Raw genomic sequence first — 25232 nt, 5'->3', positions numbered from 1 at the left:
TAGTACTGGAAGCCCTAGTCAGAGTAATTAGGCAAGGGAAAAACAGGGCATTCAAAATGGAAAGGGAGAAGTAAAATTATTTCTGTTTGCAGATGATATGAAACCATGTATAGAAAACTCTAAAGCTTTCATGCTCGCGCACACGCGTGCGCACGCGCACACACACACACACACACACACACACACACACAAACTGTTGGAACTTATAATAAAATTCAGAAAGTTGCCAAATGCAAAACCATCACACAAAAATTGAATGTGTTTCTTTACACTAACAATGAACAATCCAAAAAAGGAATTCAAAAGATAATTCCATTTACAATAGCATTGAAAGAATAAAATACTTAGGAATAAACTTAACCAAAGAAGTGAAAGACTTGACTTTGAAAGTACAGTGTTGGGGCGCCTGGGTGGCGCAGTCGGTTAAGCGTCCGACTTCAGCCAGGTCACGATCTCGCGGTCCGGGAGTTCGAGCCCCGCGTCAGGCTCTGGGCGAATGGCTCAGAGCCTGGAGCCTGTTTCCGATTCTGTGTCTCCCTCTCTCTCTGCCCCTCCCCCGTTCATGCTCTGTCTCTCTCTGTCCCAAAAATAAATAAAAACGTTGAAAAAAAAAAATTAAAAAAAAAAAAAAAAGAAAGTACAGTGTTGCAGAAACAAATTTACAAAGATACCAGTAAATGGAAAGACATTCTATGTTTATGGATTGGAAGACTTAATGTTGTGAAGATGTCAATACTCCCCAAAGTGACCCACAGATTCAGTGCAATCTCTATCAAAATCCTAATATATTTTGTAGAGATAGAAAAATCCATTCTGAAATTTGCATGAAATCTTAAGGGACCTTGAATAGCTAAAGCAACTTTGAAAAAGAAGAACAAAATTGGAGGCTTCACACTTCCTAATTTCAAAACTTATTATAAAGCTACAGTAATCAGAACAATGTGGTACTGTTACAAAGACAGGCATATAGACCAGTGCAGTAGGATAGAGAGCACAGGGATAAACCCTTGTATATACGGTCAAGTGATTTTCAACAAGTGCACCAAGACTATTTAATGGGAAAAGGACAGTCTTCAACAAATGGTGCTGGGAAAACCAGATAGCTATTCACATACAAAAGAATGAACTTAGAACCATACCTTACATCATGTATAAAATTAACTGAAAATGGATGAAAGACCTAAATATAAAAGCTAGAACTATAAAACTCTTACAAGAAAACATAGGGGAAAAGCTTCAGGGCATTGGATTAAGCATTATTCTTGTATATGACACCAAAAGCATAGGCAACAACAACAACAAAACAGAAAAATTGGACTACATCTAAATTAAAAACTTCAGTGTGTCAAAGGAGACCATCAACAGAGTGGAGAGGCAATTTACAGAATATAGAAGAAAGTATTTGTAAATCATATATTGAAAAGGATTTAATATCTAAAACACATAAAGAATTCCTATAATTCAACACCAAAAAACAACCCAATTTAAAAAATAGGCAAAAGACTTGAATAGACATTTCTTCGAAGAAGATATATGGCCAATAAGTCCATGAAAAGGTGCTCAGCATCACTAACCATTAGGGAAATGAAAATCAAAACTGCAATGAGATATCATTTCACATCCATTAGGATGGCTATTATCCAAAAAAGTGTTGTTGAAGATGTAGAGAAATTGGAATTCTTGTGCACTACTAGTGGGAATGTAAAATGGTGTAGCTGCTTGGAAAACAGTATGTTGTTTCCTTAAAAAATTAAAAATAGAATTACCGTATGATCCAGCAATTTTACTTCTGGGGCTATATACTGAAAAGGATTGAAAGAAAGGTCTCAAACAGGGATTTGTACACCCATGTTCATAGCAGTATTACTCACAATAGCTAAAAGGTGGGAGGAACTCAAGTATCCATGAATGGGTGAATGAATAAACACAATGTTTATGTTTATATGTGTATATATGTATCTCTCTCTCTCTTTCTCTCTATGTGTGTGTATATATATATATATATATATATATATATGCACACACACACACACACAGACACACACACACACATAATGAATTATTTAGAATAGTATTATTACTAATTAATGCTATTATTCAGAGTAATAACCAGAAATTCTGACACATGCTACAACAAGTATGAACCTTGAAGACATTATATTAAGTGAAATTAGCCAGTCACAAAAGCTTAAATATTGAATGATTCCACCTAATGGGTACCTACTGTAGTCAAATTAATAAATACAGAAGAGAGATGTCAGTCAGGGGAGGTGATGGGGAAATATTGTTTTATAGGTATGGAGTATCAGTTTGGGAGGATGAAAAAGTTCTGGAGATGGAAGTGATAGTTGTATAACAATATGAATGTACATAATGCCACTGAACTGTACATTTAAAAATGGTTAAACTGGTAAATTTTATGTTACAGATATTATTACAATTTAAAAAATAAAAGAAATTAAAAATAGAGAAATGAAGTGACAAAATTAGTATCAGTCTTACAATTGTGAGAGCTCCTTCAGATCCTTAAATACTTGCGGTGGAAGATTTTCAATCTTATTACTTCCTAAATCCCTAGAGAAATAATTGCAACCATGTCATATTATTTTCTTAAGACTTTATTGATTGTACTGCAATTTGTTAGGGAACCATTATACAACTTTAAACAGTGCTATTAGTGAGTTATATTAATTACCAGAAGTCTAAACGTTTTAAAAAAGGAGTGTAACAGGAAAATATAAGAATAACCCATTTCATAACTTTTTCAGAGACAAATGCTTGATGGTATTTGATCTTATCCCAACAGATTCAATTTTCTCATTTAATTAATATATATGTTGTGCCTCTTTTCCCCTTTCCTTCATTCCCTTCAACCTTTTACATTAGAGCAGTAGTATAATTTGGAGCCTTAAGTTTTTCATTTGCTTGGGTTTACTATGATTACCAAATGGAAGTGGATTCTTGTGGGGGCAAGCATCTTTCACAGGTGACATGCATGGGATCTCATATGCTCTTGGGGCAGGATACTTTGGGTGTATGTGTAGAAGTTGGGTTGCCTAGCATAGTATGACCTTGTAGCTTAGTATGACCTTGTAAGAATGGTTTTTTTTGTTTTATTTTTTAAATTTATTTATTTTGAGAGAGAGAGAAAGCAGGCAGGGGATGGGCACAGAGAGAGAGAGAGAGAGAGAATCCCAAGCAGGCTCCACACCGTGAGCGCAGAGCTAATGTGGGGCTCAAACTCACGAACTGTGAGATGATGATCTGAGCCGAAACCAAGAGTTGGATGCTCAACTGGCTGAGCCACCCAGGAGCCCCTGTAAGAAGGGTTGTGAAGGTAACAGATCTTGTGGTAGCTTTGGTGGTGGCAGCACTCATGAAAAAGGTTCAGATTCTTCTAAACAAGATAACATTTCAATAGGTTTTAGTTCTCCAAAGTGATCAAGAGATGCTAAGATAAAGCCTAACCACTTTCCCTACCCATCTCCAAATTCTATTAGTTGCCACAAGGAAAAGTAGGAGAATGTATGTATTTGTTACATGAGTTGGAGTGCTTATAAATCAAAAGTGAGATTATTCAACTTTGAAGGGCATGATAGTTTTAGATTTGAGGTTCTTTAAAACTTATTGATTGATATTTTTGAGAGATAGAGAAACAGAGTGCTCATGGGGGAGGGGCAGGAGAGAGGGAGACAGAATCTGAAGGAGGCTGCAGGCTCTGAGCTGTCAGCACAAAGCCCAACTTGGGGCTAGAACTCACAAACTGTGAGATCAGGACCTGAGCTGAGGTCGGCTCCTTAACTGACTGAGCCACCCAGGCGCCCCTAGAACCACCCATTTTAAACTATTGCCTCTTAGAAAACATGCCATTTTCATCCTTGGAAATCGGATTTTTCAAGCCAGTGTTTAATATGGGATTCAGCAGGCTTTTGGTAGGACTAATGATTCGCCTTGGTTATGCTCTCTGCAGGTTTTCTTGCTCATTCCTTTACCCCTGAACCTGGATTAGCACTGGTTATGGACTTCACTGTTTGTGTTTCATGTTCCCTGCTGGTTATTGATACTCACATAGAACCTGCACCTTAATGTCACCATGAAAGTTAGGATTTGGAGAATTGCTTTTTTTTTTTATAAAAATTTTTTTTTAATGTTTATTCATTTTTTTTTATTTTTAAATTTTTTTTTTCAACGTTTATTTATTTTTGGGACAGAGAGAGACAGAGCATGAACGGGGGAGGGGCAGAGAGAGAGGGAGACACAGAATCGGAAACAGGCTCCAGGCTCTGAGCCATCAGCCCAGAGCCCGACGCGGGGCTCGAACTCACAGACCGCGAGATCGTGACCTGGCTGAAGTCGGACGCTTAACCGACTGCGCCACCCAGGCGCCCCAATGTTTATTCATTTTTGAGAGACAGAGAGAGACAGAGCATGAGCGGGGAAGGGGCAGAGAGAGAGGGAGACGCAGAATCCAAAGCAGGCTCCAGGCTCTGAGCTGTCAGCACAGGGCCCGATGCGGGGCTCGAATTCACAAACTGTGAGATCATGACCTGAGCCGAAGTTGGGCGCTCAACCGACGGAGCTACCCAGGCGCCCCTGGAGAATTGCTTTCTGATACTCACACAGTGGTTGCAAGTAGGATAAAACAAGGAAAAGTATGGATCCCATGACTATCTTGTATTTTAATACCTAGATAATAACTTTGGATCACCTGTTTGCATGTCTCCTTAGTATTGAGAATAAAATAATTTCCTATTTACTGATGATGTGGTTCAGTTGCCAAATACCAAGAGTTGTTACAAAACTTGCTTGGGTCTAATACCTATTGAGATTTTCTTGCACATTTAGTGAATGATTGCTACTGCCTACCAAAAAATGTTTCATTTCAAAAAAATGAAAAAATTGGGGGTTTCAATGGCTTGTTTATTGATGTTTTCAAGCAGAATACGGCATATAAATTACCTCCATCTGTCTCAGTATGTAGGTAAGGTATCCAGAGAAACATTCTAGTTTACATTCTTTAGTTTTTTTATGGAAAAGTTTTAATAACTTAATGTTCTGCCCAGCTTATTGTCAAAACATGTTGATGTGTCCACAATCCAGATTCTTTCCAGAAAACACAAAACCAAACTACAGCTGACCCTTGAACAATGTGGAGGTTAGGGGTGCTGACCGCCTTACCCCTATGCAGTTGAAAATCCACATATAACTTTTGACTTCCCCAGAACTTAACTACTAATAGCCTACTGTTGCCCAGAGGCCTTACTGATAACATAAACAATGAATTAACACATATTTTGTATGTTATATGTCTTATATACTGTATTCTTTCAATAAAGGAAGTTAGAAAAAAATAAAGTGTTATTAAGAAAGTCATAAGGAAGAGAACATACATTTACAGTTCTGTGCTGTATTTACTGAAAAAAATCCAGGTACAAGTGGACCATCACAGTTCAGACCTATGTTGTTTAAGGGTCAACCGTAGTTGTTAGCTCAAACTTTAGCAAAAATCCAATTGAGAAAATTAATACTAAAACATTAAAAAAATTGTCCGAAGAACACGGACTTCATCCATTGCTCAATATATATTTTATTCTGACAATCAGCTACTATGTGCTTGGGCCACAAAGCTTTGGTTTATCAGAGAGTTGTTTTTAAAACTCTTTGGAATTCTGTCATTGATCTTAAAAAAGGGACATTATAAATAGCTGATTCAACTTATGTCTCTCTTCCATTATTATAGGCTGGGATGTTATCCAAGGATGTCTGATTTCTTTTGGATCCAAGATTATCTTTTGTTTCTAGAATTAGCAAAGTATGTCTTTTTGTTTTAAGGTCTCTGAATCCTAACTCTTTAAGAAACTTAAAAACAAATGTGCTGTTCCTCTCTAGCAATGGGACAGAGGATGTATTTTATTTATTAATTTTACCCTGACTTTATTATTTAGCTATGTTTCCTTTATCTCCTTTTCCTTAGGGCACCTGGGTGGCTGAGTCAGTGAAGCATCTGACTCCAGCTCAGGTCGTTATCTCGTGGTTTGTGAGTTCGAGCCCTGCATCTGGCTTGCTGATGTCAGCATAGACCCCGCTTCGGATCATATGTCCTCCTCTGTCTCTGCGCGTCCCTTGCTCATGCTGTCTCTCTCAAAAATAAAAGAAAAAAAAAATCTCATTTTCCTCAATACTTATTTTATATATATATATTTTTTTTTTTTAATTTTTTTTTCAACGTTTATTTATTTTTGGGACAGAGAGAGACAGAGCATGAACGGGGGAGGGGCAGAGAGAGAGGGAGACACAGAATCGGAAACAGGCTCCAGGCTCTGAGCCATCAGCCCAGAGCCCGACGTGGGGCTCGAACCCACGGACCGTGAGATCGTGACCTGGCTGAAGTCGGACGCTTAACCGACTGCGCCACCCAGGCGCCCCCATATATATATATATATTTTAAAGTGTATTTTTCTAAGCTGTCTGAGTTCATTTATGGTTCAAAGCGTATACAAATAATGCTAGGAAAAGAGATAAATATTTCTCAAATGTATAAAAGCATATATATGTAACAAGTGTGAACTAAAACAATAGAAAGAAAAGTCTTATCAATATATGCATAATCAAACTTACAATTCATCTAGCTTTTGTAGAGGTGCAAAAGTATTTTCACTTAGATGATTAATTTTGTTTTTCCTCATTACCCTGAAAGTAAAAAGAAAAATATGTTGTAGCTCTTTGAGGTAAGTGATAAATGAGTTTTTGGAGACAGGATTAACAGCCTAAAAAAAGGAAATAATTATATATAGTGATTTGCACATCAAGTATCTTGTAGTATGATAAATTACCCAGTCTTGTTTTAGTCTTAAATTTCTCAACATTTTTAATGATGAAAAAAAATTATTTGATTTTTTAAGTGAGGTAGGGAAGAATTCTGCAAGGGAGTTAGTGAAAACTTCAACGCTTGAGAAAACAGACTGAATATCATGCAACCGAGAGCACAGGGAGCTGTTATAGAACTGCCTCTTCTCCAGCCTGTATCGCATGTCTCTCTAACAGAATACCCTGCACACGAGCACTCACACACATTGGAGTTGATGTGATTTAGAGTGGAGTTACCTAAGGAAGTGTAATCTAAGCTGGACCAATTCAGAAGATTTCTAGTTTGGGATGTTGAATCAGACTGTATATAATTCTTGACCAGTTCATTTCTTTTTCTTTCTTTCTTTCTTTCTTTCTTTCTTTCTTTCTTTCTTTCTTCCTTCCTTCCTTCCTTCCTTCCTTCCTTCCTTCCTTCCTTTCTTTCAAGTTTATTTATTTTTGAGAGAGAGAGGCAGAGTACAAGCAGGGGAGGTGCAGAGAGAGAGAGAGAGAGAGAGAGAGAGAGAGAGAGAGAATCCAAAGCAGGCTCCAGGCTCTGAGCTGTCAGCACAGAGCCCGATGCAGGGCTCAAACCCTCAAACTGTGAGATCATGACTTGAGCTGAAGTTGGATGCTTAACAGACTGAGCCACCCAGGCACCCCTTGATTCATTTCTGCACTGATCTTATGTGTTCTGAATGTTTCCAATTCTTTAAACATTGTGAGGCACGACCCTGGAGGTTGGTCTTGTCCCATCCTAAAGTATTTATTTCTTCTCAGCTCTCCAAACCATTATCATCTCCTGCCAGGATCTCTAGACCAGAAAAGAGCAAGCACCTGCCAAGAGGAAATTCACAAATGATATCTTCACAAAGAGGCTTCTTTAAAAACAAATACAAGTAGAACAACAAAGAAGTTGTAAGTTTTTCAAATATCTATTTGGTCTATGGCCTTTAGTTGCAATTTGGTTTCCTTTGGGCAGTTAATAGGAACTGTTTTTTGCATGACTGATATATAAGCATCCTGCAGCCGAAGACTGCTGAGCTCGTTGCACAAGAGTTCAAACATCTCAGTGACCTGAACCCATTGGAATGGGGGGAGCATACTGGAGAAAAAGTTATTGTATCAGTGGTAACTATTTCATTGCCTATACACAGGGGTCCTAGTATTTTGGTTTCTAGTATGGATTTCTAGATGGATTCTAGTGTGGTTTCCAGATGGATTCTAGTATAATGGTTTTCAAACTTTTCCCATGGTAACTACACTTAAAAAAATGCATTTTACTTTGGGACACGACAAACACCCACACGAGCCAAGATTTATAAAACAATACATTTAATGATCCAAATTGTGCTACGACATTTTTACCCAATTCAATTCAACTTTCATTAAAAAAAGCTAATCAGGAGGTACCATATTGCTTTCATCATCCACTTGTGAGTTTGAACCCACAGTTTGAAAAACACTGATCTGAGAAACTGTAAATGAGGCAGTTGTGTTTTCATATTGCAAGACACCTCAGCATCCTTCACTTTCATGGGAAAAGCCATGTGAATTTAAAATAGGCCATGGGGCGCCTGGGTGGCGCAGTCGGTTAAGCGTCCGACTTCAGCCAGGTCACGATCTTGCGGTCTGTGAGTTCGAGCCCCGCGTCGGGCTCTGGGCTGATGGCTCAGAGCCTGGAGCCTGTTTCCGATTCTGTGTCTCCCTCTCTCTCTGCCCCTCGCCCGTTCATGCTCTGTCTCTCTCTGTCCCAAAAATAAATAAACGTTGAAAAAAAAAAAATTAAAAAAAAAAAAAAAATAAAATAGGCCAATAGGGGCGCTTGGGTGGCTTAGCTCCTTAAGCGTCTGATTCGGCTCAGGTCACTATCTCACATTCTATGAGTTCGAGCCTCGCGTCTGGCTCTGTGCTGACAGCTCAGAGCCTGGAGCTGATTCAGATTCTGTGTCTCCCTCTCTCTCTGCCCCTCTGCCATGAGCACTCTGTCCCTTTCTCTCTCTCAAAAGTAAATAAACATTAAAATAAATAAATAAACAAACAAACAAATAAATAAATAAATAAATAAAATAGGCTAGAGAGGCAGATGGAGAAATTATACCCAGTAACATTCTAAAGTTTATCCTGGTGTCCACAATTATAGCGTTAGAGGTGTAGACATTCTGCAGTGTTTTAAAAAAATGTAGTTGTAATTCAATTTGTCCCCACAATCTTTACAGTAATAATTTGCAAAGGGCAAACATTCTTATAGAATACGACTAATTTGGTGTTTCTCAAACTGAGATCCAAGGAGAGATTTTAGGTGGTCTGTGAACATTTCTTTCCATTAAAGTGGGTATCACTTAAGTTCGAGAAAAACAGGTCTCAAATAATACAGTACCGTTGCGATGATCCATGTTATGTTGTGAATCTTTGTTAAGCTTGGTTTGAACTCCAATAATTTTGCCAATATGCTTCAGTTTCAGAAAATTTTAAGTCATCAGTGAACATTTGCCATAATTACTGTGCATGTTTATGCTAACTAATGTTCACATAAATGATTCATTTTGTTTGTAAAGAGATAGGCCATCAAAAGGATAAAACACTACTTACAAAACAGTTAAATTACTGCAGGAAATAAAAGTCAAATTTCTTAAATTATGGATATGGTTGCCTTCAAAGTCCCTGAAACATAAAAACAAAAATAATAAAGCTAAATTTTAATCATAGAAATAAATTGATCAAGAATTATTTGATTTCTAATAAAATATCTTTTTTTCACATAATGTTTGTTTCATATAGATTCTCATATGTAGCCACTTACATAATAGCTGAAATAATATATATATGTAATGCTTCTTTTTCTGTGTTCATAGTAAAAATGTTTTGAGTCATATCTGTATCATATGTTCATATAGGCACATATGTTATCCTGAGAAATGTGAAGAGAATGAGAAGTCAAATTAAAAAACTTTGTTATGATAAATATCCACTTAACAGACATTTAATAGTGATCTGTATTAAACATCTGTCTAGAGAGTTACCAATAGCATTGTTCTAAGTGGGGTGACCCTATTTGCTACACTCTGTAGAAGATTTTATTATCCTGCTGCCAAAAAAATATTTTACCTCTAACTCCCTTGCCTAAACACCCCCTGGAAAAAATCTCAATAGCATTTTACCACTGAGAACACCACTGTTTGCTTTATTATATTGCCACACAAGCCAATGCTATCCTTGGTTTACAATTTCTAATTCAGGGAGATAAATGTAGACCCTAATTACACTCCCTTGCTGTGTGATGCTATGTCACCATCAGAAGTCTGGTCTGAGCAGTAAAACTTGTCAAAAAACTTATGTTTAGTATCTCTTCTTCGTGGTGATCATGAAAGCATCCTTTTATTGCCCGTCTTTTATCTTTTGTTAGGTTTATCGTGGAAGTTTGTAGGAAAGAGTTAGCTGAGGTTAGGGATATACTTTCAGGAATAAATACTTGTCCTTAAATCTACTCAGTCTATCCCAACACTTAGTTTACTCTTCACCATATAATATAGAGCTATTCAAGAATAATTGTGACGAATGTATATGAGCTGAAGTGTGACACAGCTACTAAAATCTGCAGGGGAAACATGGGTAGCATTAAAAGAAGTACCTATATTCTGCAGGCTAGGCTACATACATGTGGGAAAATTGGTTCTATTTTGAGCATTGCAATAAAAATAAATGTTGACAAATCAAGGAATATTTGAACAATCTGGAAGACCAAGATGTAAGGGGTTTAGAAACCAAGTCGGTTGAGGAAAAGGGTGTATTTGTAACGGAAAAGAGCGAAATAAGAGAGATATATTTGAAGTCAGGCTGTAGAAGATATTATAGGGTTCTCCTATGTTGCGTCAGATTGCAAAATTAGATTTTCTGGTTGAATGACACAAAATATTTAAAGTTCAAGCTCACAATCTATAGTGTCCAGGGAATAAGCTAATTATCACTACAGATATTTAGCAGAAGAAATATACTGTAATTCAAGAATTTTGTAGAGAGGATTTCTGTACTATACAGAATATTACATTAAGTCTTAAATCTTGATTCTAGGTCATCCTTCTAAAGAAAAATTCTACTAATCTATTAAATTGGAAATTAAGTGCTTATGGTACTGCTTTTTTTGGTCATCAGCTTTGGTCTAAGCTTTTGGTCGCTCACAATATATATTGTCAGTAACAGAGACTGTCCATTTCTTTCCTCTTTTACTGTCGTTACCACGAGTCTGCCACCAGATGGTGATGCTCTCTTAAGTCTCACACAGTATTCTTAAGGTGAGTTGATAACACTTTTCTTTTTAGCTACTATTGTAACTTTCTTTTTCCTATTAAGCGAACAAAAGCATTTAAGTTAGTATTAATTCATCATTGGTATAAATCAGTAAGAGGTACACACCGAGCCATAAATTAGGGACTTTTGACTAAATTGTTAGTTTAATTTTGAGTTTATTTTAACATTTATTTGGGAATTTGTTTTGGCTTTCTTCCCACAATTAGAGGTTTTTATCCTTGATACACAGGGATCTGGTTTGAGGCATACAAATCTGCTTCTTGTTCCTTAGCTCCAAGCTCTAAGGGAGCTGACAAGGAGTGTTTTCATTACCTTATGTCTAGATTACTTTTCCAACTTAATGAGCCTCTGAATTTACCCATTTAATTTTTTCCCTTTATACATGGTCATTAAGTTTGGCTAATCTGGTTATTGGTTGAAAGTGAAAATATGGTTCTTTGATCTGAAGAACAACAAAAACAAAACCCCAAAGCATCAACAATCTTGCGTTTCTTCTCAACTTCCTCTCTTATCCCCTAGAATGTAGTGGCATTCTAAACATGCAAATCTCGTAAACCTCTACTTCCTCCCCTACCTTCCAAAACCTTTCTGGCTCCTGTTTCATGGAGAAAACTGAGGTGATGAAGCAGGGAGAAGCCCTTGACCTTCTGCCCAACATCTACAAACTTACCTGTATATGCACCTGGTCTCCTTCTAGTCTCAAGAGGAAGAGATGACCCTTCTCCTGCTTTAGGCTAATCCCTCCATCTGTTTTCTTGAGTTTGGCTTATGTATGTGTATGTCCTAAAATATATGGTCAATTTTGGTGAATGTTCTTTGGACATTCTTTGCTTTCAGGTTTATTTCTATCAGAATTAGGTGCAGGCACATATAACAGACACCCAACTATAACAGCATAAATACACATCTACTGTTAAGCAGTCCAGGGCTAGTATGGTAGTTTTACAAAGTTGTTAGAAACATCTTTCATATTCACTGTTTACATGCCCTTGTCTTCATGGTCCAGGGTGATGCTAAGCTTGAGCCATCATATCTACGTTTTCTGGATAGCGAAAGAGAGTAAGGGGATGCCTTTTTCTTTTTAGGGAGATTCCCCAGAAGTCCACATGATACTTCTTCCACATCATTAATTAGAGCTTAGTCATGTGGTTACATCAAGATGCAGGGAAGTCTGGGAATGTAGTATTTTAGCTGGGCACACTGCTGTCACAAATAGATCAGTTCTGTTATTGAGAAGTACATTGCACTTTGATATACATCAATTAGAGTTAGTTCATTAATTATGTTATTTAGTTCTTCATATCCCTTTTGGTTATACTTGATATTTCACGGATGAAAAGAGGTGAATTATTATCTCTTATTCCTTGTGTATGCCTGTTATTCCCTTTGGTTACTATATGAATTATTTGGTGCGCATATACTTATAATGTAATGCCTTTTATTAGAAATTGCACCCTGTTGGGGCGCCTGGGTGGCTCAGTCGGTTAAGTGTCCAGCTTTGGCTGAGGTCATGAACTCACGGCTTGTGGGTTTGAGCCCCTCTTTGGGCTCTGTGCTGACAGCTCAGAGCCCAGAGCCTGCTTCATATTCTGTCTCCATCTCTCTCTCTGCCCCTCCCCTGCTTGTGCACTATCTCTCTCTCTCAAATATAAATAAACATGAAAAAGATAATAGAAAAAGATAATAAAAAAGAAATTGTACATTGTAGCATTTAAATGAACTTAGTGTTGTTTAATGCAAATTGGCCAGAATTTTATTTATTTAGATAAAAAATATGATCCCTGCTTTTTAAATTTTGATTTGCATCTACATGGAATACTTTAGGCCAGCCTTTTATTTTTGATCTTTCTTAATCACTTAGATATAGTTTTTTGTTTTTGTTTTTTTTTCTGTAAATAGGGCTGAATTAGGTTTTGTTTTGTGAGCCAATTTGAAAATCTTTTTCTTTTCAATAGGTAAGTTAAGCCCACTTAAGTTTATTGATATGACTAATATATCTGACTTAAGTCTTCTATTTAAAAATCTTACTGTGTGGTGGGGTGCCTGGGTGGCTCAGTCGGTTAAGCATCTGACTCTTGATTGTGGCTCAGGTCATGACCTCATGAGTTCGTGATCTCATGATCTCATGATCTCATTCATCCAGCACCATGGTGGGCTGTGTGCTGAGAGTGCCAAGGCTGCTTGGTATTTCTCTCTCCCTTTCTCTCTGCCCCTCCCTTGCTTGCACATGCACATGCACGTGCGCTCACTCTCTCAAAAATAGACATTAAAAAAATTTAAAAATATTACTATATGGTTTTATAGGTTAAAAAGCTTTCAACAAATATAAAAACTCTTGGGGCACCTGGGTGGCTCAGTCAGTCGAGCGTCCGACTTTGGCTCAGGTCGTGATCTTGCGGTTCGTGGGTTCGGGCCCTGCGTCGTGCTCTGTGCAGACGGCTCAGAGCCCGGAGCCTGCTTCGGATTCTGTGTTTCCCTCTCTCTCTGCCCCTCCCCCACACGCGCTCTGTCTCTCTCTGCCTCTCAAAAATAAAGAAAACTAATTAAAAAAATTTTTTTTTAACAAGTAAAAACTCTTAATATTTAGAAAGGTTTGTATATTCTATTGGTTATATTTACAATGATAATTTTACCCAATACAGTCTTTCTTTCTTCTTTTTTTTTTTAAAAGTGTTTATTTATATTTGAGAGAGAGAGAGGGAGTGAACCTGAGTAGGGTAGGGGCAGAGAGAGAGGGAAACAGAGGATCTGAAGCAGGCTCTGCACTGACAATAGAGAGTCTGATGTTGGGTTCGAACTCACGAATCATGAGATTATGACCTGAGTCCGAGTCAGGTGCTTAATGGACTGAGTCACCCAGGCACCCCAATACATTGTCTTTCTTAAAGAATAACAATATTTATTAGTTTCCTATAATAAGAAATGATAAAATGAGTATATATTATTTTCCTTTCTGCTTTTACTTCTCTCCCACCATATGATTTTGATCAGTTATATGCTTTTTATTAATGTTCACTTTAGGAATCTTTCACCTTAGGAATATCAAATATCTGCATTTTAGTGGATTTGTTGGTTTTAACTGGTGTCTTATGACTCCTAGTTAGTTTTCTTTATATTTCTGTGGTTATCATCTTAATCATTTTGAAACTGTTTACTCATTTAAGATTATTATTATGTCTTCTTGCTGAATTGACCCTTTTATCATTATGTGATATACCTCTTTATCCTTGGTTATCGTCCCTGTTCTAAAGTCTATTTTTTTTTCAGTATTATTTTGTAGATGATAAAGTTCCTTCTCATCAGTAGAAAGGGAGCAATGTTGTTTTGCAGTTCTATATCCTAAGCATAATATTGTTGGAATAGAATTGTAATACATGTCTCTTCGATGACTTTTTCCTTATAATTCATATTTTGTTCTTGAAACTGAGCCATGTTGATTGAAGTAGGGCAGGTTCATTAATTTTAAATGTGATATATGTATCACATTTTATTTTTTCTGTTTCCACATCTCCAGCACCTTGCTCCATAGTGTATCCCTATCATTGTCTGTATTTTCAAATTCTTTATACCCGCTTCTCCTGCCTACAAATAAACTTGCGTTGTCTCATATAGGAGTAAGTTTAATTTACCCTCTTGATCTTTAGTTTACCTTTGGCTATTGCCTCATGTGCTTATTTATTACTTATATTTCTAACTTATTGAATTTCCCAACTTCTGTTATGGTGTTTACAGTTTTTATTTTTTGCTTTGAAAGAACTATAATAAAGGCCTTAATATATTGCCTGTCATGTATCTTGCAAGCAAATTATCCTGGGCTGTCATATGTCTTTTATTTTATGTGTATTTTTCCACTAAATCAGTTAAAGAATATATATATATTTTTACCAACACATCTATCAGATATTTTAGTTTATGCTTTGCTAAATAAAAGTTCATGTGCAAGGTAGAGGCACTTTATTTATTTATTTATTTATTTATTTATTTAAATCCAAGTTAGTTAACATATAGTGTAATAATAATTTTGGGAATAGAATTTAGTAATTCATCACTTACATGTAACACCCAGTGCTCATCTCAGAAAGTGTCCTCCTCCTTAATGCCTCTCATCTCTTTAGCCCTTCCCCCTACCCAACACCCCACCAGCAACCCTCAGTTTGTTCTCTGTATTTTAAGAGTCTCTTGTGGTTTGTCTCCCTCTCTGTTTTTATCTTATTTTTGCTTCCCTTCCCTTATGTTCATCTATTTTGTATCTTAAATTCCACATATGAGTGAAATCATAATGATACTTGTCTTTCTCTGACTGACTTATTTCGCTTAGCATGATACACTTTAGTTCCATCCATGTTGTTGCAAATGTCAAGATTTCATTCTTTTTGATCGCCAAGTAATATTCCATTATATTTACACATACCACTTCTTTATCCATTCATCAGTTAATGGACATTTGGGCTCTTTCTATATATACTTTGACTATTGTCCATAGCACTGCTATAAACATTGGGGCACATGTGCCCCTTCGAATCAGCACACCTGTATTCCTTGGATAAATGCCTAGTAGTGCAATTGCTGGGTCATAGGGTACTTCTATTTTTAATTTTTTGAGGAACCTCCATACTGTTTTCCAGAGGGGCTGCACTAGTTTGTATTCCCACCGGCAGTGCAAAAGAGTTCCTTTTCTTCCACATCCTCGCCAACATCTGTTATTGCCTGAGTTGTTAATTTTAGCCATTCTGATTGGTGTGAGGTGGTATTTCATTGTGGTTTTGATTTGTATTTCTCTGATGATGAGTGATGTTGAGCATTTTTTCATGTGTCGCTTGGCCATCTGGATGTCTTCTTTGGAGAAGTGTCTATTCATGTCTTTTGCCCATTTCTTCACTGAATTATTTGTTTTTTGGGAGTTGAGTTTGATAAGTTCTTTATAGATTTTGGATACTAACCCTTTATCTGATATGTCACTTGCAAATATCTTCTCCCATTCTGTCAATTGCCTTTTGGTTTGCTGATTGTTTCCTTCACTGTACAGAAGATTTTTATCTTGATGAGTTCCCAACAGTTCATTTTTGCTTTTGTTTCCCTTGCCTCTGGAAACATGTCAAGTAAGAAGTTGCTGCGGCTGAGGTCAAAGAGGTAGTTGCCTGTTTTCTCCTCTAGGATTTTGATGGCTTCCTTTCTTACATTTAGGTCTTTCATCCATTTTGAGTTTATTGTTGTACATGGTGTAAGAAAGTGGTCCATGTTCATTCTTCTACATGCCACTGTGCAGTTTTCCCAACACCATTTGCTGAAGAGACTGTCCTTACTCCATTGGATATTCTTTCCTGCTTTGTTAAAGATTAGCTACCCATATGGGGCATCTGGGTGGCTCAGTTGGTTGAGCGTCTGACTTCGGCTCAGGTCATGATCTCACAGTCTGTGAGTTTGAGCCCCGTGTTGGGCTCTGTGCTGACAGCTCTGACGGAGCCTGGAGTCTGCTTCAGATTCTGTGTCTCCCTCTCTCTCTGCCTCTCTCCTGCTCATGCTCTGTCTCTCTCTGTCTCAAAATAAATAAAAACGTTAAAAAAAAAAGATTAGTTATCCATGCATTTGTGGGTCCATTTCTGGGTTCTCTATTCTGCTCCATTGATCTTCATGTCTGTTTTTGCACCAGTACTACACTGTCTTAATGATTACAGTTTTGTAATACAAATTGAAGTCCAGGATTGTGACACCTCCAGCTGTGCTTTCCTTTTTCAGGATTTCTTTGGCTATTCAGGGTCTTTTCTGTTTCCATATAAATTTTAGGATTGTTTGTTCTAGCTCTGTGAAAAATGCTGGTGGTATTTTGATAAGGATTGCATTGAGTGTGTAGATTGCTTTGAGAAGTATAGTCATTTTAACAATATTTGTTCTTCCAACCCATGAACATGGAATGTTTTTCCATTTTTTGTGTGTCTTCTTCAATTTCTTTCATAGGCTTTCTATAGTTTTCAGTGTATAGATTTTTCACCTCTTTGGTTAGATTTCTTCCTATGTATTTTATGGTTTTTGGCACATTGTAAATGGGATCAATTCCTTGATTTCTCTTTCTGCTGCTTCATTATTGCTGTACAGAAATGCAACTGGTTTCTGTACATTGATTTTATATCCTGTGACTTTGCTGAATTCTTGGATCAGTTCTAGCAGTTTTTTTTGTGGAGTCATTTGGGTTTTCCACATAGAGTATCATGTCATCTGCAAAGAGTGAAAGTTTGACTTCCTCCTTTCCAATCCGGATGCCTTTTATTTCTTTGTGTTGTCTGATTGCTGAGGCTAGGACTTCCAACACTGTGTTGAATAACAGTGGTGAGAGTGGACATCCTTGTTGTGTTCCTGACCTTAGGAGGAAAGCTCTCAGTTTTTCCCCATTGAGGATGATATTAGGTGTGGGTCTTTTGTGTATGGCCTTTATGATGTTGAGGTATGATCCTTCTATCCTTACTCTCTTGAGGGTTGTTATCAAGAAAGGATGTTGTATTTCGTCAAATCCTTTTTCAGCATGTATTGAGAGGATCATGTGGTTCTTATCCTTTCTTTTTTAATGTGATGTATCACACTGATTGACTTGTGGATATTAAAATAGACCTGCATCCCATTAATAAATCTCACTTGATCGTGGTGAATAATTCTTCTAATGTATTGTTGGACCTGGTTTGCTAGTATCTTGTTGAAAATTTTTGCATCCGTGTTCATCAGGGAAATTGGTCTGTAGTTCTCCTTTTTAGTGGGGTCTTTGGTTTTGGAACCAAGGTAATGCTGGCCTCATAGAATGAGTTTGGAAGTTTTCCTTCCATTTCTATTTTTTGGAACAACTTCAAAAGAATAGGTGTTAACTCTTCTTTAAATGTTTGGTAGAATTCCCCTGGAAAGCCATCCAGCCCTGGACTTATTTGGGAGGGAGATTTTTGATTACTGATTCAATGTCTTTACTGGCTATGGCACTGTGATTAGTTTTAAAAGAAATGAATACTTATAAAGCAAAAATTATTATTACTGGCATTAAAATTGGGATAATGTTATCAGGAATGCATATGAAATGAGTTATTTTAGATAGCTAAAGTTTAAAGATGGTAACTTTAGTGATGAAATTGTAAAAAGTCCACCTCTTTAGTAGTATAACTTAATCATTTAAATTTTTATCTGAGATGTATATTTGGCTGCCTTTTTAAAGGCAAAGGAAATGTTTATTAGTGTATTGCATAATATCTCCTACATTTGCTGCTGGTGTCAGTGCATGAATTTTTAATTGCTAATTTATGTATGTAAATATTAACCAATTTTGCTTTATTATTGAGTTTGGATTACTGAGCACATAATAACTGTTAATGTGCTCATTTGAAACAAAATTTAATTACAACAAGGAGATTGAACTTAATTTGCCCTTTTCTTGAATACTTTAGCTGTCATCAATGCGGGTACTGTGCTGTCATACCAAGACGCCCTCTGGACTTAGTAATGACTCCGGGGATGTTTGTCTTCCCCTAAATGGTTCCAAACTAGTGTGTTTTGAATTATTATGTCTGTTCTTTATAGCACCCCCATTCCTGCTTTATTATCAGGTTGATAGTTGTCACTTCTCACTGATGTTTTGAACTTCATCTTTCCCCTCTACTTTTAATCTGGCACTTCTAATCTGCTGTGAGCTTAAAAATTAAACAGCAAACAAAACTTCTGAGAATTTCACACAAAATGAGACACAGAGGAGGTTTTCATATAATACTGTATATGCGGTTTATTGTTGAACTTTTAAACAGTTATTTTGGTCACTTATTTCTTCATTTTTACTGTGTTTTAAATGGGCAAATTTACTGGTTCTTAATAGGTAGAGTGATTCTTATTATCATATGCAAAGCTACTGTGTAAAAAACTTTATGGAACATATTCTGTTGTGATTAGAGTTAAATATAAATTCTAAATATCATGTTCTCATTATGCAGAATTTAGGAATGAGGCTAAAGTGATTTAGTCTTTCTGTATCAAATTAAAAGGTGAAAATAGATCGACAGAGGGAAGGAGGAGATGTTCTATAGCTACTGTGACATCCTTTCTATCTTTTTTCTTCCTGCCTCTCAATTTTTTTGTTTTTAAAGATGGTTTATGTTGGCGAGAATCTAGAGGAGTTAGTTTAGTCAATGGGGCTGTTCAGTAACAAAAACATGCTAAAGTAATCTGAGGAAATATGATATCACATTAACAACCTATCATTTTTAAAAACCTAATATCCAAAGGAAACTAGGCAAAACCAGAAAAGTTAGCTGACTCCTTTAAGGAAAGGTACAGCAACTTACAGCCAGTGCAGTCTTGGCATGTGCTGGCAAAGAGGTTTATCCGGCAAATGGGTGAGGACATTATTCATCAGTGCTCTGAAAAAGAAAAGAAAGAGAAGAAGCACCTTTTTCTGGTTCTTTTTTCGTCTTAAGTCAAATATGGTATTATCATTATTCTTTATGAAACCATGAAAATCTATTAAGTTAGTTATCTTCTCTTTTTTTTTCTGTAAGTTTTGTTATATTTGAGTGCTTGTTAGTAATAAAATTCAACAAATGATAGTTGTCATATGGAGGAAGCAGCAATGTTAGTAACTGAAAAAAAGCCTGTACCCTTCAACAGTGGGTAGTGAGAAGGAGGTGATTTTAAATGAATATTATTATTATTATTGTATTTATTATTATTATTATTTTTACTAAGATGAATACAGGGCAGTAGTGGTATGCTTGAGAATATTTCAATAAAATATAGCAGTGAGGCTGTATTCAGTTTTGAGGGGCTGATGTTCTAGAGGACAGAAGGTCTTATATAATTGTTAAAACTACAATATAGCCTCATAGGATATGATTAAGAGATGATTTTTAGTCAGAAAGGCCTTTCTGGGGCTTGAACAATTCCAAATTTAATGCTGTTGAACTTAAGGCAGTAACTTTTATTCATGTCTTTTCTTTCCATTGAAATAGTTGTCTTAAATTTTAGTACTTACAAGAGAATAAGAGAATTTAGTCCATAAAATGTTAGTGGGGAAATTCGACTGAGGTGATTATCTTCAATTATCCTGCCAGCCAGAAGAAAAAATGGATTCATTTATATATTTAGAATATAAAAACTAATACTATAAAATGACACATAAATTAAACATACAGCCATTCTAGTCTGTGGAGATCTTCAAAAACACCCGGCTTCAAGAAAGTTATTCTGTTATGACTGAGATACCTGAAAAAAGAGAAATGACTACAGTAAATGTGTTATCTTCTTCTTTTTCTTTTTTTAAGATTTCATTTTTAAGTAATCTCTACACCCAATGTGGGGTTCACACTCACAACCTTGAGACAGAGTGTTGTATGCTCTACTGACTGAGGCAGCCTGGCACCCCAAATGTGTTACCTTCTTGATATCTAACAATAAGGAAAGGAAAAACAATAATAATCCATCTTAGATTTTCTTGTATACTATTCTTATCAGATCTTTTCCCTTCTTTTGGGTCTCTAAAAGTTCTTTATCACTTACCTTTTCATGTCTAGGTTTTAATTCCCCCACAATCAATCAATCAATCAATCAGTCATTCCATTCATTTATGCCTTTATTCATTAAACTTTTTTGGGTACCTATACTCTACGGCAGTGTGCTAGGCATATCATCTCTTTCTTTGAGGGGCTTTGAGTCTAGAGGGAAGACAGAGTATGAACAGGTTATTACTGCAACATGGGGAAAAGAGAAGCATATAATGTAGGGTTGCTCTGAATTGCCGAAGAGAAGGCATCTGCCTTTGTTGGGGGCAGGGACTGCAATGCTCCGGAGAGTCAGGAGACAGAAGGCTTTACTAGACAATGCACAACTGGATGGATAGAGATTCGGATGAAGATATCATTCACAAAGCAAAGAATGGGTAGGAGTTAACGTAGGCAGAGGAGATGGCTTATGCAGAGGCAAGAGAGATGAGAGAGAACAACAAGGTAAGGGATCACCAGGTATTTCAGTGAGGCCTCACCATGAAAGCATTGTGAAGAGGGACAGGGGATGAACCTGGGAGGCAGGCAGGGACTGTTCTGGAAAAAAGGACATGGCAACATTGTATGCTTGTTAAGGAGTTTGACATCCACCTCTTCAGTTCTTACTCTTCTGCAGATTGAGTCAACTCTGTTCTGTTCATGTTTCTTTCTTTCTTTCTTTTTAAAGTTTTTATTTATTTTTGAGAGAAAGAGAAAAGAGAGAGAGAGACAGAGAGAGAGAACTAGTGGGGGAGGGGCAGAGAGGGAGACACAGAATCCGAAGCAGGTGCCAGGCTCTGAGCTGGTAGCACAGAGCCTGATGCAGGGCTTGAAATCCTGAACCAGGAAATCATGACCTGAGCTAAAGTCGGAGGCTTGACCGACTCAGCCACCCAGGTACCCCTTGCCATGTTTATTTCTACCTCCATGTCCATACAGCAGTTTGCTGCTCTGACTCTGACGTCAGATAGTTCAATTCCTAGCTTTGCTACTTATTAATAGTGTGACCTTAAGCAGTTAGCTCCTGAAAGCCTCAGTTTCCCCAACTCTAAAATGGAGGTAATCTTAGTACCTACTTTATTGGGTTGTAACACGTCATAAGCATTCAGTACATATTATTTATGACGCCTCTATTCATGCCTCCCATTCTTATATCCGTCTTCTTTTTCCCTTCTGCCTATGATTCATATGCAAGTTTTACTTCAAATTTCACTTCCACAGATATATGGACCACACTGATGTTGCACTTTTCTCTACTCTTACAATTTGACAGCTTATAAAATTTCTCCCGCTGGGAGACTCCCCGTTCCCACCATATTTGACTTTTGCCTAGGGGTAACTGGAGATGATGCCCCATATTAGAGCCACTTCTCTCCTTGCCTTGTAGGTCTAGAACCCCATTTGGGCACAGGAAGGGTAAAGAATAGCTACAATACTTCCTATGACCGCCTCAGGGAGCTCCATTAAAAGCCAATAGCAATCCCTCAGGTAAAAGCATTTGATCCACCCCTGTACTCTATACTCATCTGTTTTTCCCAGTCCTCTTCATTTTCCCCAGCCATCCTTCATTGCTCCAGACCCCAAACAGTCACTTGTTTCAGTGAAACTTAACAAGAATTTTGGTCTGAACAACACGGGTTTCGGATTTAATCGTTCTCTAATTGTTCTCTAATTGTTGTGTGTATATTGGCATAGTTTCCCACCCTAGATCATAAGCCTCTGGAGAGCAAGAGGCATGCCTTGCCCCAGTGGTATCAAAGCCCTTTACCTGAAATATTAAAGTGTAAACTGTTGGAAGGCAGCATGTCTGACTTATCTTTCTGTGCCACCTCCCCATGGTGTCTTGCTGAAAAATTTGCACATTGTAAGGACTAATGAATATTTACAGGTGAATGGAAAGGAGGAATCTAATGATTATCTATGAAAACCCAGAAGTATGTGACATCTTTAACATCTAAACAATAGTCCAGTGCTATGAATAACCATGGAAAGAGATGGGGAACTCTTTAAAATTTGTGGTACTACCCTTCACATCCGTTGGGTACTAAACCAAGACTGTAGTATCTTTCACACCCATTGAACATTAAACCAAGCAGACACTGCTTATAAGTTTTGAACAGATTTATGCGGGGTTGGAGAGAAAGATAGGAGCCTGATGGGAATGAATCCGATATTGACTTTGGGTGATTTGTCAAGACACAAAAGAGCAGGGATGGGATAGAAGGGAAGAGGATTTGGTAAAAGTGGTTACTGTTAAGACTCTGAGTCTCCAGGGCCCTTCTTCCATTTTGCTAGTAAAATTATTAGACAGCTGTCTCTCAATCCTAAACCCTGATACCACAAAGTAGGAATCTGACTGGAATGAGTTTCTTGGATTAGGATTAAAAAAAGTGGTGTAGGATAGAAAACAAGGCGACAGAAATAGAAATATAGGGAGTTGTTGATTTATGTGCCTTTTGGTTATATTTCCATACAATTATTTCCTATAGGAGGTTAGGTTCAGATGCTGAAATGGAACATTTAGTAGACTATTTTATTTACTTATATATTTACTTAATTTTTTAAATTTTTTAGAGAGAGGGAGAGAGAGAGTGCATGAGCAGGGGAGAGGGGCAGAGAGAGAGAGAGAATCCCAAGCAGGCTCCAGTCTGAGTGTGAAGCCTGATGTGGGGCTTGAGCCCATGACTCTGGGATCATGACCTGGGCTGAAATTAAGAGTTGGACACTCAAACAAATGACTGAGCCATCCAGGCGCCCCAAGAAAACTAATTTTAAAAAGCTTTGCTTTTAACTACAATGAAATACGACTTCATATCCATTAGGATGGCTGTTTTAAAAAGACAAACAAATTCTTAAATAACAAAACCTCAGAAAACAAGAAGTGCTGGTGAAGGCGTGAAGAGATTAGTCCCCTTGTATGTTGTTGGTGCAGATGCTGTGGAAAACGGTATGGTGGTTCCTCCAAAAGTTAAACCTGGAATTATCATGTGACTCACCAATTCCCCTTCTGGGTATATACCCCAAAGAACTGAAGGCAAAGACTCAAACAGATATTTATATACCAATGTTCACGGCAGCATTATTCATAATAGCCAAAAGATAAAAACAACCAAAAATGTTCACTGTTGGGTGTGCATGGAAAAACAAATGGATGAACCTTGAAGACATCATGCTAAATGAAATAAGCCTGACACAAAAGGACAAATATTGTATGGTTCCACTTAGGGTAGTCATATTCAGAGATACAGAAAGTAGATGGTGATTGCCAAGGGTCAGGGGAGGAGGAGTTACTGTTTGGTGGGTACAGAGTTTCGGCTTGGGAAGATGAAATGTTCTGGAGATGGATGGTGGTGATGTTTGCACAACAATGTGAATATACTCAATGCCACAGAACTTCACATTTAAAAATGGTTAAAATGATAAATTTTATGTTATATGTATTTAATCACAATAAAAAAGCTTTACTCTTTTAACCTTACAGCGCTGTATGTATTCATAAAAGCAGGAGTAGTGGGAAAAGAATTACTGGAAAAGTCTGGGTTTTTTCCTTCGAAGATTCTAATTATCATCAGCGTTTCTTATTTTGAATAAGTTCTAATGGCCATCATTCCTGTCACCATGGCCAGTATGTATTGAGTTCTATTTATGCGTCAGATGTAGTGTGCCTAATTCTTCCCAGGGATTTCCTCGTTTGTTTCTTACAACAATCCTGAGGAAGGTACTGTTATAATTTGTATCTTACGCTAGAGGGAATCAATGCCTAGAAAGGAAAATAAACTGCTCAAGTTTATGGACCAAGGGAGTGGTGAATCAGGACTTAAGTGGAAGCCTGTTCAAGTTAGAATTCCATGCCCTCGACCATAGTGCCCTGCGTGCCCCTTCAACTGTTGTGGGCAGGAGGGCTACCATGGAGGGCGGTGGGTCAGCCTGACAGACCACAGTGGAATGGGCAAACTAATTGGCACTGGTACTTACAGTTTAGTAAGACTGTATAGTCCTCTGAAAGCATAGATGGATATGGATCTAATATTATTGTTTTGCAGGCACCTGTGAACATAATTATAAAAAAAACATAATGAAACAGAATTTCAGTTTTGCAAGATGTAAAGAGCTCTTTGGATGGGTGGTGGTGAGGGTGGCACAAAAATATAAATGTACTTAATGGCTCTGAATGTAATTGGTTTAAGATGGTACATTTTACAGCATATGTATTTACCACAATAGACTTTTTTTTAATTAAAAAAGGTAAACATAACAAAAGAGTGAAACTAGATATGTTATTTTGTTTGCTATTAAATTCGTGTATGATTAGGCTAGTTTTTATTTAGAAACTTAGTTGTAAAGATAAACATGTGATAGTTAAAATTTAATATTTGAACTTTCTTCTTTTCCTTTTTTGCTTTTCAAGTTTTTATTTAAATTCTAGTTAGTTAACATATAAGGTAAAATTGGTGCCAGGTGCAGAATTTAGTGATTCATCACTTACATATAACATCCAGTGCTCATCACAACAAATGCCCTCCTTAATACCATCACCCATTTAGCCCATCACCCACCCATCTCCCTCAATCAACCCTCAGT

At 37.1% G+C, this 25232-nt stretch overlaps 1 protein-coding gene across 3 annotated transcripts in view; it reads right to left on the bottom strand.

Moving 5' to 3' along the window:
- Nucleotides 1-25232, bottom strand: part of RXFP1 (relaxin family peptide receptor 1) — a 52553-nt gene that overhangs the window by 10176 nt on the left and 17145 nt on the right. For 2 of the 3 annotated variants that reach the window (XM_047091583.1, XM_047091584.1), the window contains exons 4-10: nt 24627-24698; nt 20305-20376; nt 20147-20218; nt 19461-19535; nt 9439-9510; nt 6619-6690; nt 2503-2574 (exon numbers count right to left, since the gene is read on the bottom strand). In XM_047091583.1, coding sequence (XP_046947539.1) covers nt 2503-2574; nt 6619-6690; nt 9439-9510; nt 19461-19535; nt 20147-20218; nt 20305-20376; nt 24627-24698 — 507 coding nt within the window. The remainder of the gene's footprint in view (nt 1-2502; nt 2575-6618; nt 6691-9438; nt 9511-19460; nt 19536-20146; nt 20219-20304; nt 20377-24626; nt 24699-25232) is intronic. The other variant, XM_047091585.1, reaches the window with a different exon arrangement.

The sequence above is a fragment of the Lynx rufus genome, unplaced genomic scaffold, assembly GCF_022079265.1.
Source record: "Lynx rufus isolate CCGP_SWC_20201006 ecotype Redwood Valley unplaced genomic scaffold, mLynRuf1.p SCAF_3, whole genome shotgun sequence".
In the NCBI taxonomy this organism is placed as follows: Eukaryota; Metazoa; Chordata; class Mammalia; order Carnivora; family Felidae; genus Lynx; species Lynx rufus.
This window is presented reverse-complemented; position numbering and strand designations above follow the sequence as displayed.